At 35.0% G+C, this 14,263-nt stretch overlaps 1 protein-coding gene across 17 annotated transcripts in view; it reads left to right on the forward strand.

The window, feature by feature from the left end:
- The window catches only part of Lrrfip2 (LRR binding FLII interacting protein 2), an 87,484-nt gene that overhangs the window by 5,719 nt on the left and 67,502 nt on the right, over window positions 1-14,263 (forward strand). For all 17 annotated transcript variants that reach the window (XM_047531102.1, XM_047531100.1, XM_047531099.1 and 14 more), the window contains exon 3: window positions 4,287-4,429. In XM_047531102.1, coding sequence (XP_047387058.1) covers window positions 4,340-4,429 — 90 coding nt within the window. In that variant the 5' untranslated portion in view covers window positions 4,287-4,339. The remainder of the gene's footprint in view (window positions 1-4,286; window positions 4,430-14,263) is intronic.

Genomic DNA, 14,263 nt, shown 5'->3' on the forward strand with positions numbered 1-14,263 from the left:
TTTAGTGAATGAAACACTTGAGTTTATAGTTCTTTAGCTATGTCACTTCTTGAGCTAGAAAGCTGTTAAGGAACTTAGTGTTCCACCCTTTGACCAAGGTTCACATTAGTGTTTTTAACTGCTATATTACAGCCAAGGTTGTTTGAAGAATTCAGCATGCAGACTTAATTTATAGACACAAGCCTGCAGATGGTTTTCCTTTCTTTTGTTTAAGATTAGGTTGTGACTCCAGGAATTTTAGTTTTTCCTTGTGCTCAGAAATTGGGATTGTAGCATTTTATGATGGTGTATTTAGGATTCAGTGCGAGGAGAAAAAATAAAAAGTAGTGTTTTTCTTTTCTTCCTTAATACTATTATTTAGTTTATTCTTGTTATTCCTTCCCAGTCTTAGCCATTCCCTCCTAGAAAAAGAGGTTAAGCAGTTGGGAAAAACCTTAGGGTGCATATCAGGGTGTTTTCAATTTTTCAGAGGTAGAATATTAACCCCTCCCCAGTTAAAGAATCATAGCACATCTTTTTCCATTTTTTTCACTTTGAAATCTATATATACCTTCATTATGAACATCAGAATTTTAATTAGTTTTGATAGGTCTTTACTGCTTTAGGAAACACATTTAATTTTAAAATTACTTGTTCCGAACACTTTGTTATTCTTTCTACAGTCCCACTTTTCAAGTAGAAACATTTTAACAGCTAGGAGCAATCTTTTGGTTATTTTTAAAGTTGAAGAGTATACTTTTCTGCAAAGGCTTACTATGTTAAGATACTTGGGCTGGGAAGATAGCTCAGTTGATAGAATGCTTGCCTGGCAAGCACACGCCCTGGGTTCAATCCCCAGCACTGCAAAAAAAAAAAAAAAAAAAAAAAAAAAAAAAAAAAAAAAATGGGGCTGGGGTTGTGGCTCAGTGGCATAGCACTTGCCTAGCATGTGTGAAACAGTGGGTTCAATTCTCAGCACCACATATAAATGAATGAATAAAATAAAGGTCCATTGACAACTAAAAAATATTTTTAAAATACTTATTTTCCTGTTGAATGATTTAAATCATCTATGTCTGATAACAAACGATGTAATTAGCAAGCGTATATGTGGTTGCTATTTTAATATATATATTAAAATGTGTATATATATATATATTATATTTTTAGTTATAGATGGACAGAATACCTTTATTTTATTTATTTATTTTTTGTGGTGCTGAGGATTGAACCCAGGGCCTCACATGTACCAGGCAAGTGCTCTACCACTGAGCCACAACCCCAGCCCATGGTTGTTATTTAAAAAAAAATTAAGTATTCAGGCTAAGTGATCATGCTTTATAGGACTAAAGATAGAAAAAAAAATTAAGTTTTAGATGAGGTTTTTTTTCTTTTCATGAATAATGCTATATATATATATCTTAAGTGGACAGTCAAGAAAATAAAATGGTCATTGCCCTCCTGGTCTTGCCAGTTTCATTCTTCGTGATCCACAAGTTTGTTTTTTGGTACTGGGAATTGAACCCAGGGATGCTCTACCACTAAACTACATTCCCAGCCATTTTTATTTTATATTTTGAGGCAGGTCTTCTCTGAGTTGCTGATTGGATCACTAAGTTGCTAAGGCTGGCCTCAAACTTTTAATCTTCCTGCCTCAGCCTCCTGGGATTATAGGCATGTGCCACCATGCCCAGCAACATGATTTTTTACTTTAAAAATTTTTGCATTGCTGGGGATTGAACTCAGGGCTTTGTACTTGCTAGGCAAGCCTGCTGCCACAGAGCTATATCCCCAGCCTTTACTTAAAAGTATTTAAAAAAAAATTTGTGGTTATTTTTATTTTTTAAATTTTTATTAGAGTATTATAATCATACATAGTAGTTGTAGTCATTTTGACAAAATCATACATGCAAGGAATTTTATTTCAGTCATGGTTCCCCTTCTTCCCTACCTCTTTTCTTCCTCTTCTATTCTACTGTCTTCCTTTTGCTACTTTATTTATTTATTTAAATTTTTTTTTTAGTTAGACACAATACCTTTTTTTATTTATTTACATGTTGTGCTGAGGATTGAACCCAGTGCCTAGGTGTGCTAGGTGAGCACTCTACCGCTGAACCACAATTTCGGCCCCTTTATTTATTTATTTTTGATTAGTACTTTCTATATATACATAAAGGTAAAATTCCTTTTGGTACATTTATATATCATATAACATGATTTTTGCCAAATTAATTTCATATTTCTTCCCCTTTCTCTTCCTTCTTCCCTCCTCCTCATTCTTCTATTCCACCTGTCTTCTGATTATATTCATATTTCTTCCCCTTTCTCTTCCTTCTTCCCTCCTCCTCATTCTTCTATTCCACCGGTCTTCTGTATATATTCATGATATTCAATCCCTGCCTTCCCCCCACCTATTGCTATTTTCCTTTTCTCTGCTCTAGCTTTCATGTATGAGATATGTGCACATTGAAAACATGAAATATAGTGGAATGAAATTAAAGAAGACCTAAATAATTGGAAAGAATCCTATTTTTATGGATTGGAGTCTTAATATTATTAAGATGGTGGTTGTCTTCAGATTGGTCTTTGATTCAGTGTAATTGCTTTAAAATCCCAACTGCTCCCTCCTCCCCAAAATGACAAACTGACTCAAAAATTTATAAATGTAAGGGACCCAGAATAAAATCAGTCAGTCTTAAACAAAAATGTTGGAGGACTCACTTTTTCCAATTTTAAAACTTATTGCAAAGCCATGTTAATCAAGATTAATTAAGATGGTTTGATGTGACATAAGAATACACATACAGATCAGTGAAATAAAAATGGGTGTCTACAAATAACCACCCCCGCCCCCTTTTGTTTTAAGTACTGGAGAATGAACCAAGGGGTACTCTACCCGGAGCTACATCCCAGCCCTTTTCTTTATTTTGTATTTTGACATAGGGTGCCAGTAAGTTGCCAAGGCTGGTCCCAAACTTGTAATCCTACTGCCTAAGCCTTTTGAGTAGCTGGAATTACAGGTGTGTGCCATTCTGCCTAGCTATATATAAGCCCTTACTTTTCTGGTCAGCTGATTTTTGATAAGGGTGACAGGTCAAGCTGGGCAAGTGGTGCATACCTGTAATCCCAGCTACTGAGTAGCTGAGGCAGGAAGATTGCAAATTCAAGGCCAGCCCAGGTAACTTACGGAGACCCTGTCTCAAAATGAAAAATAGAAAGGGCTGGGAATGTAGTGCAGGATTACAGTGACCCTGGGTTCAGTCTCTATTACTGCCAAAAAGGATGGCAGGATAATACAATAGGGAAAGAATAAAGTCTTTTTGAAAAATAGTGCTAGGACAAGTACATATTCACATGTGGAAGAATGAAGTTGGATACCTGCCTCCCACCATATACCCAAGTTAACTAGAAATGGATCATAGACTTAAGTGTACATGGTAAAACTGTAAAAGTAGGTCTATTTAGTAATAATCATTATGTTATAGGTGGTGATGATGATGATTTTTGGTGGGATTCTGGGATCAAACACAGGGGTGTTATACCACTGAGCTATAACCCCAGCTCTTTTTAATTTTTATTTTGAGACAAGGTCTCCATAAATTGCCTGACCTGCCCTCAAACTTTTGATCCTCCTGCCTCAGCTTCCTGAGTCACTGAGATTATAGATGTGAACCATTGTTCCAGCCCATATATGTAAACTTAGTCATTTTGTTACATCAGTTTTGTTCATCAGTCTATCCTCAGCCCCTGTTGTAACTGGAAATAACAGATACTCAGATATTTATTGCATGGACAATGTTGGTTATTATTAATTACTGACTAACAACCCTTCATTTGTTCTTTCATGTGGTCATGATTTAATTGGAATTGTTTCTTAAATTATACTAAGAAGTAAAGTTATCTTTATGTAATTTTATGGCTTGATATTAAAACCTCTTGAACATGTTCTTCTGAAACTTTAGGCTGAATGATTTAAGAAATATCTTTCATTCAGGAATGGAAATAGATTTTAGAAATAGTTGTATTAATTTTAAGCTGTTAAGTAAGTAGAATTACTGCTGTCTATAATTTTCTGAGGCTAATATAATGTACTCTCATAATTGCTGTGGATAGCATAGTGAACTTAGGAGGTTTAGTAATTAATTTAAATTTAAATATTTTAAAATTTACTGGAATAATTGTGTGCAAAGGTAGTTATCAATTAATTTCTCCAAAGAGAAATGTAAATATTCTGTTAGAACTGAATGTATAAATGAGCATTAAAACTGCATAAAGAGAAACAACTTACTACACTTATTTTATTTCAGGGCTGACCACAGTGAAATCATTTACAGAGTTGGAAAGCTATTAAGAACACAAGATGGGGACTCCTGGTTCTGGAAGGAAACGAACACCTGTGAAAGATCGATTTTCTGCAGAAGATGAAGCTTTAAGTAGCATTGCCAGAGAGGTGTGTCTGGTAAACTTCTCAACACCAAGTTGCACAGATGAGAATATTGTTAAAATGTTGGGGTGACATACAGATATTCATTCATTGAGCCAGTTTCAGAATGTTTACTATGAGTAAGATGTTGGGCTCTAAAATACTGTATTAGAATAAAATATACTTAGATATTCACCTCACCTGAATTAATTTTTCATTATATTTTTGAGTTCCAGGTATTGTCCTAATGTATTTAAATTTATAATTAATCTTCAGGATTTAAACTTAGGGTAATTAGCATGTTGGAGATGTAACTATATTATAGAAATGCTCATTGGATTGTAGTTCCGAGAGGTACTATATGAATGTTGACAGAAACAGTTCTTATTTGGTGTCCATTCAGATTTAGAGTTTTAAGTTAGTTTTTTGAAACATTGCAGTGGATTTTTTTTTTTTTTTTCTCCATGACTTTTTCTTTGTTTTTTGTGGTACTGGAGATTTAACCCAGGCAAGGCATCACATATGCCAGGCAAGTGCTCTTACCACTGAGCTACATCCTCAGCCCTATGATGAAACTTTTTTGTTTGATCTTTCTAGTAGTAGGTTTCTGGAGCATTTTTGTTTGTTTGTTAACAATTCAGGAAAAGAAAAGGGGTGTCACCTGTTAAATCATTTCCTGTTGTATAATAATTTTTTTTTTAGGAGGTATATGTGTTTTATTACATTTCATATTCATAGGGAACATTAAAATCAAATGTAACATTTCAATTTACACTCAAAATTTGTATTGTTGCATCAAATAAATATTTAAGATAACGTCCACTTTGGATTTCTTAGCAAGGTGCAACTTTGATTCAGACTCTAACCCTGTCTGTAGCTACAGACTGACCATAAACCAATCTGGTACAAGAATTGCTTAGATTAGCATTAAATTATATTCTTTTTTTGAAAATTATTCCCATACCACTACTTCTTTGTTGTTCTTAGTAAATAACTGATTTATTATTAGTGCTGTTTTCTTTTGACATATTTCACAGTCTTTTTTTGATTGATCTGTATTTTTCTTCTTAAAAGTTACTTAGCTTGCTTTTGAATTAGAAACCAAATCCCCATGAAGAGGATATGAAACAAAGAAAAGTTATTTAAAAACTGATAACAAAATAGTGATGTTATGTTTTTCCTTTAATACTCTAAAATTCTATATTTAAATGCTGATGGTTAGCCCCAGATTTTAAGTGTACTTTCAAAACTAGTACATTATAGTTGTACATAATAGTGGGGTTCATTTTAACATATGTATAAATTCATGTAACACGGTTTTCTTTATTTTAATTCCCATGGTATGACTTTAACAATATTACTTAAAAAAAAAAATCAGTAAGGTACTCTTAGCTTTTTGTATGTGTATTGTGCTGGGGATGAAACCCAGGACCTTATGCATGCACACAAGCTCTATCACTCAACCGTGCCCTCAGTCTGATGACATGTTTTTAGATAAAAATGCAAAAGATATTTAAAAATAAAAAAGTAGATATTAAGTTACAATAATCTTAAGTATCTACACAAATGAAACATTTTGGAAGCCACATTGTTTTACTTAAAAATTGAAACTTCTCAAACTGTTTATTTCCAAATTTGGAGGGATATAAGAGAAGGAAATGCTAGCATCTTCTAGGCTTCTTTATTGTCACTAAGTATTTGAACCTTTTTTTTTTTTTTTTTTTGTTCAGTGCTGGGAATCAAATCCATGGCTTCATGCATGCTAGGCAATGCTGTACCACTGAGCTACACCTCAACCTCTCTCCTCTCTCCTCCCCCAACTTTTTTTTTGGTGGCGGGTACCAGGGATTGAACTCAGGGGCACTCAATCACTGAGCCACATCCCCAGTCCTATTTTGTATTTTATTTAGAGACAGGGTCTCACTGAGTTGCTTAGTGCCTTGCTTTTGCTGAGGCTGGCTTTGAACTTGCAATCCTCTTGCCTCAGCCTCCTGAACCTCTGGGATTACAGACATGTGTCACCATACTCGGCTTCCGTCCCGTTTTTTTGATGTGATGCTTCCTTTAAAAAATTGGGTAGGATTCTAATACCCAACATCGTTGAGTTCTTACTGCATGATAAACATAATCCTAAGCATTATTCATGCATTATTTTATTTAATCCTTGTAAAATTCTGAGATTGGTTTTATTTTTATCTCCATTTTACGGATGAGGAAACCATTGCACAGAAAAGTAACTTTCCCAAGATTACATAACTGAGAAATAGAAGAGCTTATGTTTAGGTACATGAAGTCTGACTCCAAAGTCTGTGCATTAACTACTTACTATGCTACACTATTAAAACAATTAGTCTTCTCTTGCTCCCCCATTATTGGTAGCTTGTTTTTTCATAATTTTTCATGACTTTGAAAGCATTTTCACATCTTTATTCTCACAGAAATCTTGTTCTAGGTAAGATAGGTATTGTTATTGGTGATATCTCCAGTTGAGGAATCAACTAAAGCCGAGAGCTAACTTTCTAGAAGATATCAGAACCTGGGCTCAGATTCAGCCATTTAAAGCCATTGTTCATTCTGTTCTACTATACTGCTTACAGGAGAAGTGGGCTTTGCAGACTTGTAAGCATGGTTTTGAATTCTGGCTCTGCTACTAAACTGGTTGAGTAATTTTGTGAAATCACTTCTGTTGACTTCAGTTTCCTTATCTGTAAAATGGGAATAATACTCTCTTCCTGTCTTATAGGCTGTTGTGATGATTAAAGGAGATAACATCTGTGAACCTTTATTGTTAGGCTTGTGGAGGCTATATTTTTGTTTATTAAAAAGAAATAGTGAAACATTGGTGCAGCAGTGCATGCCTATAATCCCAGCATCTCAGGAGGCTGAGGCAGGAGGATCGTGAGTTCAAAGTCAGCCTCAGCAACTTGTGAGACCCTCAGCAACTTAGCAAGACTCTGTCTCAAGATAAAAACAAAAAGGGCAGAGGATGTGGCCCAGTGGTTAAGCACCCCTGAGTTCAATCTCCAGTACCAAAAATGCGAAACCAAAAAAGCCTCCACTATTGCCATGCTTTATGTCTTGGGACACTTTGAATACCCTTTTCCCTTGAATTAGATATAAACAATTGTTTCCTCTTTATTCCTGTAATTCTAGAATGACTCCTTTAATCAATTCTTTTTCTTTTCTTTAACACTTTCATAGCCATTCATATGCTATCCACTCATACACTGGATGGTTGGTGTTCACTGATAGTCCCTAATCCTTATTTTCTCTAATGGGATCATTCCTTTCACCAAAAAATATCATCTTATATTAGAAACAAACAAAAATGAACACAACCCCTACAATAATAAAAACGACAGCTTATTGTTTTTTTCTTTTTTAGTTAAATTTTAAGAGTTTGGTTTATCTTTCCTCGCTTCAGGTTGTTTTTTTGAAGTGGACAGGGAATGCCATAAATAAAGCAAAATAGCCTTTTTCATCTTAAGTAGTTCAGGTTTCTGTGCTTCTCAGTTGGTCAAAAAGCAGACAACCAGGGAGAATGAAAAGGGAAAGAAACAAAGAACATAAATATATTCCATAAACTGGATAAGTTTTATGCTATAATATGTAGTAAAATACACATAAAATTTACCATCTTAAACACTAAGTGTACATACACTTCAGTGGCATGAAGTACACTTACGCTGTTTTGCAACCATCACCACTGTCTTATCTCCAGAACTGTTTTCATCTTGCAAAACCTGAGTGCATTTTAAAAAGATGTTGAAATGTTTGAAGTCTGTTCCATGGAAGTAGAAATGTGGGTGGATTTAGGAGCCTTCCATGTCTGTGATGGGAACATTGCTATTTTGCTGGGGTAGCTCAGACTTTTACAGTTTTTGGAGAAGTTCAGAGCAGGAGGTGTCAGAAGTCATCAGCAAGTTCATTAGAGTTATCAGAAGACCAATCTGAAAGACTTATTGGCTTTCAGTGAAAATCATCTGAAAGCATATATCTAGTGTATCGAATTGGGGACCTTTAGGCAGCTAACCTCTCTCTCAAGAGGAGAGGATGAGGGCAGAATGAAAACGAGTTATGCTCCCTGACCGAATTCAGTTTGATGAATGTTCCTATGAGAAGAAATTGAAGCCTCTTGAAGTATTTGCAAACAATTTTTTCTCCTCTTCCTCCTCCTCAGTGCTGGGGATTGAACCAGAGCTTCGTGTATTCTAGGCCTGTGCCATTGAGCTACACCTGAGTCCTGAAAACAGTTTTCTGTTTTTCTTGTTTTGAGCTGTAATTATGAAGAAAACATGTTTTATGCACACTTCTCCAAATGGAAGTCATCAGAATGTTGCTTATTTTTCAACCAGATGATCTGAGGTTCCTTTTAGCTCTAAAATTCTGAGATTTTTTTTAAGATTCATGACTAAAAAAAAAAAAAAAAAATGATGTTCCTATATACAGTTCTTTTAAATCTAAAGAATGAATGTCAGACATAAAAACTGATCATAATCTATAGAAATTGGAGTCTAGTTGATAAAATGTCCAGAGAATTTTACATTGACCAGAACTTACATGTAAGTCTGGTACACGAAAGTATTTGTAATAATAAGGAAGAATGGTAGCTCTGTGGCTGTATAACTTTTGTGGCTGCTGGAATGTTCAGGTTTCCTTTTTCCTTTTTCTTTTTAGTGTACAACTCAGTGGCATTAATGACATTCACATTCACACAATTATGCAACTATCATCCTATCACCATTATTGATTTCTAAAACTTTTTCATTACTGCAGACAGAAACTCTATTAAGCAATAACTCCTCAGTATTCCCTTCTTAGCTCCTCGTAACCTTTAATCTACTTTGTCTCTATTAGTTTGTCTATTATAGATGTTTCATGTGAGTGAATTATGCAGTATTTCTCTTTATGTGTGTCTTATTTCTCTTAGCGTAATATCTTCAGGATTCATGCTTGTTGTAGCATGTATCAACTTCATTTCTTTTTTTTCTTTTAAATAACTTTATTACTTTTTAGACTGAATAATATTTCATTGTGTGTATATACTGCCTCTTGTTTCTATATGTCCATTTGTTGATGCATCCTTGATTGGATTTCATTTTGTTGCCTAAGGAGATTAACAGTTAACAGTCCAGGCAACTAGGAGAACCTGAAGCTTGTGGTTTTTGATTCCAGATTAACAGCATCAGGAAAAAGATACAAAGGGAAGAATTTTGCTTACTTTAAAATTCTTTCCAGTATTACTACTTTATAGAATGATGACTGTAGCTTGACAGAGCTAATAGTCTTCTCATAGTAATTTCACTACTTTGAGTAATTTATTCATTTTTACACTCTGGTAAACTTTTGGCAAGGATAAAAGCTTTTAAAAATGTAAAGAATTATCATAATCAGTAATAATTATTAGCATTAATGCCATCTTTATATAGTTCTGTTTTTAAAAATACAAATTTTTGATGTCATTCACTCAGTAAATATTGAGCACCTTATCTGTATAGGTGCTATGTTACATTTGAAGGATATGGAGTGGACAAGACTAACAAGGTCATTGCTTTTATGGAATTTAGATTCTAGAGGGGAAATGGATACTAAACAAATAAATACATAATGGACTAATTCCTTAATTTTCAGATATATTTAGTATGGTAATTTCTTTTTGTCTTAAAAATGTAATTATCTGTATAGGTTATAATCACTGGCATTCTTAGAACTGAGGAAATACAACTTTATTTATATATACTTATGTATATGTATAAGAATGTGTATATGTATAAATTATGGTTGTATGTGTGTGTATACACTTTTTTTTTTGTTCCAGAGATTGAACCCAGGGGCACTTAACCATTGAGCCACATCCCCAGCCACTTTATAATTTTTTATTTTGAGACAGGGTCTTGCTAAGTTGCTTAGGGCCTTGCTAAGTTGCTGAGGCTGGCTTTGAACTTGTGATCCTCCTGCCTCAGCCTCCTGTGAATTGCAGGCATGTGTCACTGTGCCTAGTAATATATTTATAATTATTTTAAGTGCTTTGAGAGAACAATAAATTGTTTTATTAGAGAGTGTGGGACAGGGGAACTTGACATTTTTGAGGGCTTTGGGAAGGTTTCCTTGAAGAAAGTTCCCTTTTACCTGTTTTTTATATTTTTTTGCAGGTGGGGAGGGTACCAGGGATTGGATCCAGGGCCTTGAGTCTGTCTGCTAGAAAAGCAGTTCATCACTGAGCTAGATTCCCAACCCTTTTTATTTCAAGATAGGGTCTCTCTACTGAGAATGGACTCAGATTTGCCATCCTTCTACCTCAGCCTCCTGAGTTACGGGGACAATAAGTGTGCTCCACCATTTTGGACTTCATCTGAGTTTGAAGGATGAGAGGAATTACAGTGGGGAAGAAAGTTGTCAGATGTGGGAAAGAGCTTTTCAGTCAGAAGGAAGAGCCTAACAAACTTCAGGCTGAAGGAGTATGAGGAATGCAAGGACTAACAACAATAGCAGCTAGCATCTATACGTTCTTACGATGTATATGCACTGGGCTAAGAACTTTAAATGAATTCAATACTTACAACAACCCTATGAGGTAGTCTACTATTATTATTTTTTCAGTGATGAATCATGATATGGAGAAGTGAAGTAAACTTGCCTTAGGAAGGGCTAGAACTGAAATTTGCACTTGGCTTCTGCACTCTTAACTATGGTCCCTTTCATAGCGTCAACCTGGAAGCAAGGAGGATAGAGTAGTCATAGAGTTAGGCTAGTGGTTCTCAGTCACTGCTCTCTGGGGGACATTTGGCAATGTTTGGAAAAGTTTTTGCCTGTCTAATACAAGAGATTAGAATAGGGAAGCTGTGTTATTGGCATTTGTGGATAGAGACTGAGAATGCTGCTAAATATCCTATTGTACAGTTCAGCTCCCTATAGCAAGGTAATATCTGGCCCAAAGGTCAATAGGGACGAGATTGAGACCCCTACATAGGTTCTTACAGCCTGTATTTAGAATTTTTGTCTTAGTACTAAAAGAAATGGGAAAGCATTGGAAACTTTTTGTAGGGTTATGACATGATCATATTTGAACTTTAGAAGAATGACTACTGAAGGTTGGAGGTTATCAGAGAGGCATTAGTGGATGCTAGGAGATGAACCCTGAGATTTATAGAGATGATAGCCTAGCTTAGAATGGTGACAGTGGAGATGGTGAAAGTTGGTTGGGAGGAGAAGTTAAGTAGTTAGTGCTCAATGAATAACTATGGTTGAATGGCAGAGAACGGACATTTTGCTTTTGCATCTGGATAGATGGTAGGGAACATTAGAGTGGGGAGGGAAGACCATGAATGTATGTTGGCATGTATTGTGTTAAAGGTGCCTACGAGACACCTAAATGGAGATTGTAAAGAGGTGGTTTGAGAATATAGGTCAAGAGCTCAATGAAGAGGTTTGGGCTGTAGATTAATATTTGAGACTTGTGAGTATGTAGAAGTAATTGAACCCATAAATGTTAATGAGATCATCTAGGGAGAAAGTATAGAGTTGAAGATGATCACTCTTTGGTCTAAGCCTCAAAATGCTTCCAGGGTTTTCAGAGTCAAGTCTAGAGTCTTTCTTAGTTCTGACACTTTTTTTTTCTTTCTCTTCTTTTTGGCATGTGCTAGGGATTCAACCCAGTGCCTTGTGCATGCTAGGCAAGTGCTGTATTCCTGAGCCACAACCCCAGCCCTCTGACACTTTTTAGGTTTTATCTTATGTGCTTGGTCCAGATGTTCTGGGCAAACTAGATTTTTCTGAAAAAAAAAAAAAGTTCATAGGAGGCAGAATTACTCTTATTTAAAATTAAACTTGTTCTCAGTACACAAAAATTCATAAACAATTATGGAATAGGAGTTATTTTATCAATTATGAAAAGTTAATGTTTTTCCATTTTTACCCAGTTAAAAAACCCAAAATATCCCACTTTACTATTTTTATTAGGCAGATCTTTTATTTATTTGAGCAGGTACTAGGGATTGAACCCAGGGTCATGTACATGCTGGGCAAGTGCTGTCTCCCTGAGCCATATTTCCAGCCCTTAGGCAAATTTTTTGAAAAGAGAAAATCTAAGTTGTTGTGGTTTTAGTCATTTAGAATTCCTTCAAGTAGTAGTAGTGTATGAATTCAGCCAATTTCTGTTGAGTGCAGACCTTCCTCCATGTTTTTCCCATTTACCCACCTGAACTAAAGTTAAGGACAGTAAGTTGGTGCAGCACTCCCTTGTCCTTTCTCTTACCCCCATATGCAGTGTGGCCTTGGTCAGCTTTTCTGTGATGGCCAGTTTTAGTCTTAGTATCTCACTGTCCCTTGATTTGTTTCTCTATTCAGAATGAAAGGAGAATTTTTGTACTCTAAAATTTAATTTTGTCTCAGACTGAAAATTTCAATGTCAACATCTTTGCCATATTCTGTGACTTACAGGGATTTGGAGGGAAAAAAAATCAGATAGTACAATACCATTAACCTAAATGTGAAAGCGGTATTGACTACACCTTTTTTCCACTTCAGAAGTATCTTTACTAGAACCAGTATTCATTTTGGTTAGATATGTCATTGCACATAGAAAGTTTCACTTTTCCTGCTCTTTTAGCTTGTATTCATACCTCAGTAATAAAGTTGTTAACCTCAGATTTCCTCTATCATTCCAAAAGAATATTTTCAGTGTCAAAAGGCCTCTGAATAGAAGGAAGATATATTTGTTTGAGACCAAAATAGATGAGTTAAAATTCTTAGGTTTTTATCTAATACATTTTGATGTTCATGTTCAGAAAAATTTAAATATTTGTGAATTACCAAAAGCTTTTAAAAAGTGGTAGAATACATTGCAAGATCTAATTACGAAAAATTGTATCTAAGATTTTGTACTGAAAGAAAGTTGCTAGGAAATGGAGTAATACTTTTTGTTAATTTGGTAACCATGGCAACACAATAAATATTATGTCTCTTAATTTGTCTTTCAGTGTTCTTTTGGCATGAGTGTCATGGAAGAATAAACAAATTAAACACAGCAAAATCTGAGTCTTAGTTACCTGAGTTAGTCATTTTCTTTGAATGTTTCACTTTCTAAAATTCTATAGTTAATATTCCTTGAAGTTAAAACAGTCTGTAAAAGCCCAGATTATACCTACCTCTTTTACTCTAGCCAATTCCACAGGTTTTATGTTATAGATAGAAGTGCAGACTGACAATTCCAGATTCTGTTGGCTCAGTTCAGTACATTTCTGTTAAATTATGAATTTTAAATTTGCCTTTTAAAACTGTTACATGATTGCAGTAATACAGAAATTTTTAAGCTGGAGGATTCTCTTTTTCTAAAGGCATTTGAATGAGTGGTTCAGTGTACTATTCTTTTTCAACACAGAAAGGTTTTGATAATATAAATTTTCCTGAGTTCAGCACCCAACATGAACAAATGTTATTTTGTCATAATTATTTCAGATATTTTCTTTAAAAAAACAAATAGGAAGGGAAAAAGGGGAAAGAAGAAATTACAAACTAAGTTTAAGACCCTTTGTTTTGTTTTCTAGGCTTATCCCTTTCTCCCCTTCATGGGGAACCAATGTAATAAAATCAGATAGTATCTATCCTGTCCTTGTTTTTAAAGTTCTAACATTTATCTGCATAAACAGTATTGTTTTATGGATTTTTGTATATTGTTTTATAAGTGCTCTGTTTGAATGAGTGTGAATACTGTGGCTGACTGCCAGAATAGTAGCTTCTCATGCTGCTAGAGAGAAGTTGGGGAATGGGAGGAGGTGATGCTGGGGAGGAAGCAGGGACCAATTAGGAGTTGTGCAGAGGAGTTCACATTTGATTTTGAATGCTGTGGGAACCACTTAAAGG

This window comes from Sciurus carolinensis, chromosome 17 (genome assembly GCF_902686445.1).
Source record: "Sciurus carolinensis chromosome 17, mSciCar1.2, whole genome shotgun sequence".
Lineage (NCBI taxonomy): Eukaryota > Metazoa > Chordata > Mammalia > Rodentia > Sciuridae > Sciurus > Sciurus carolinensis.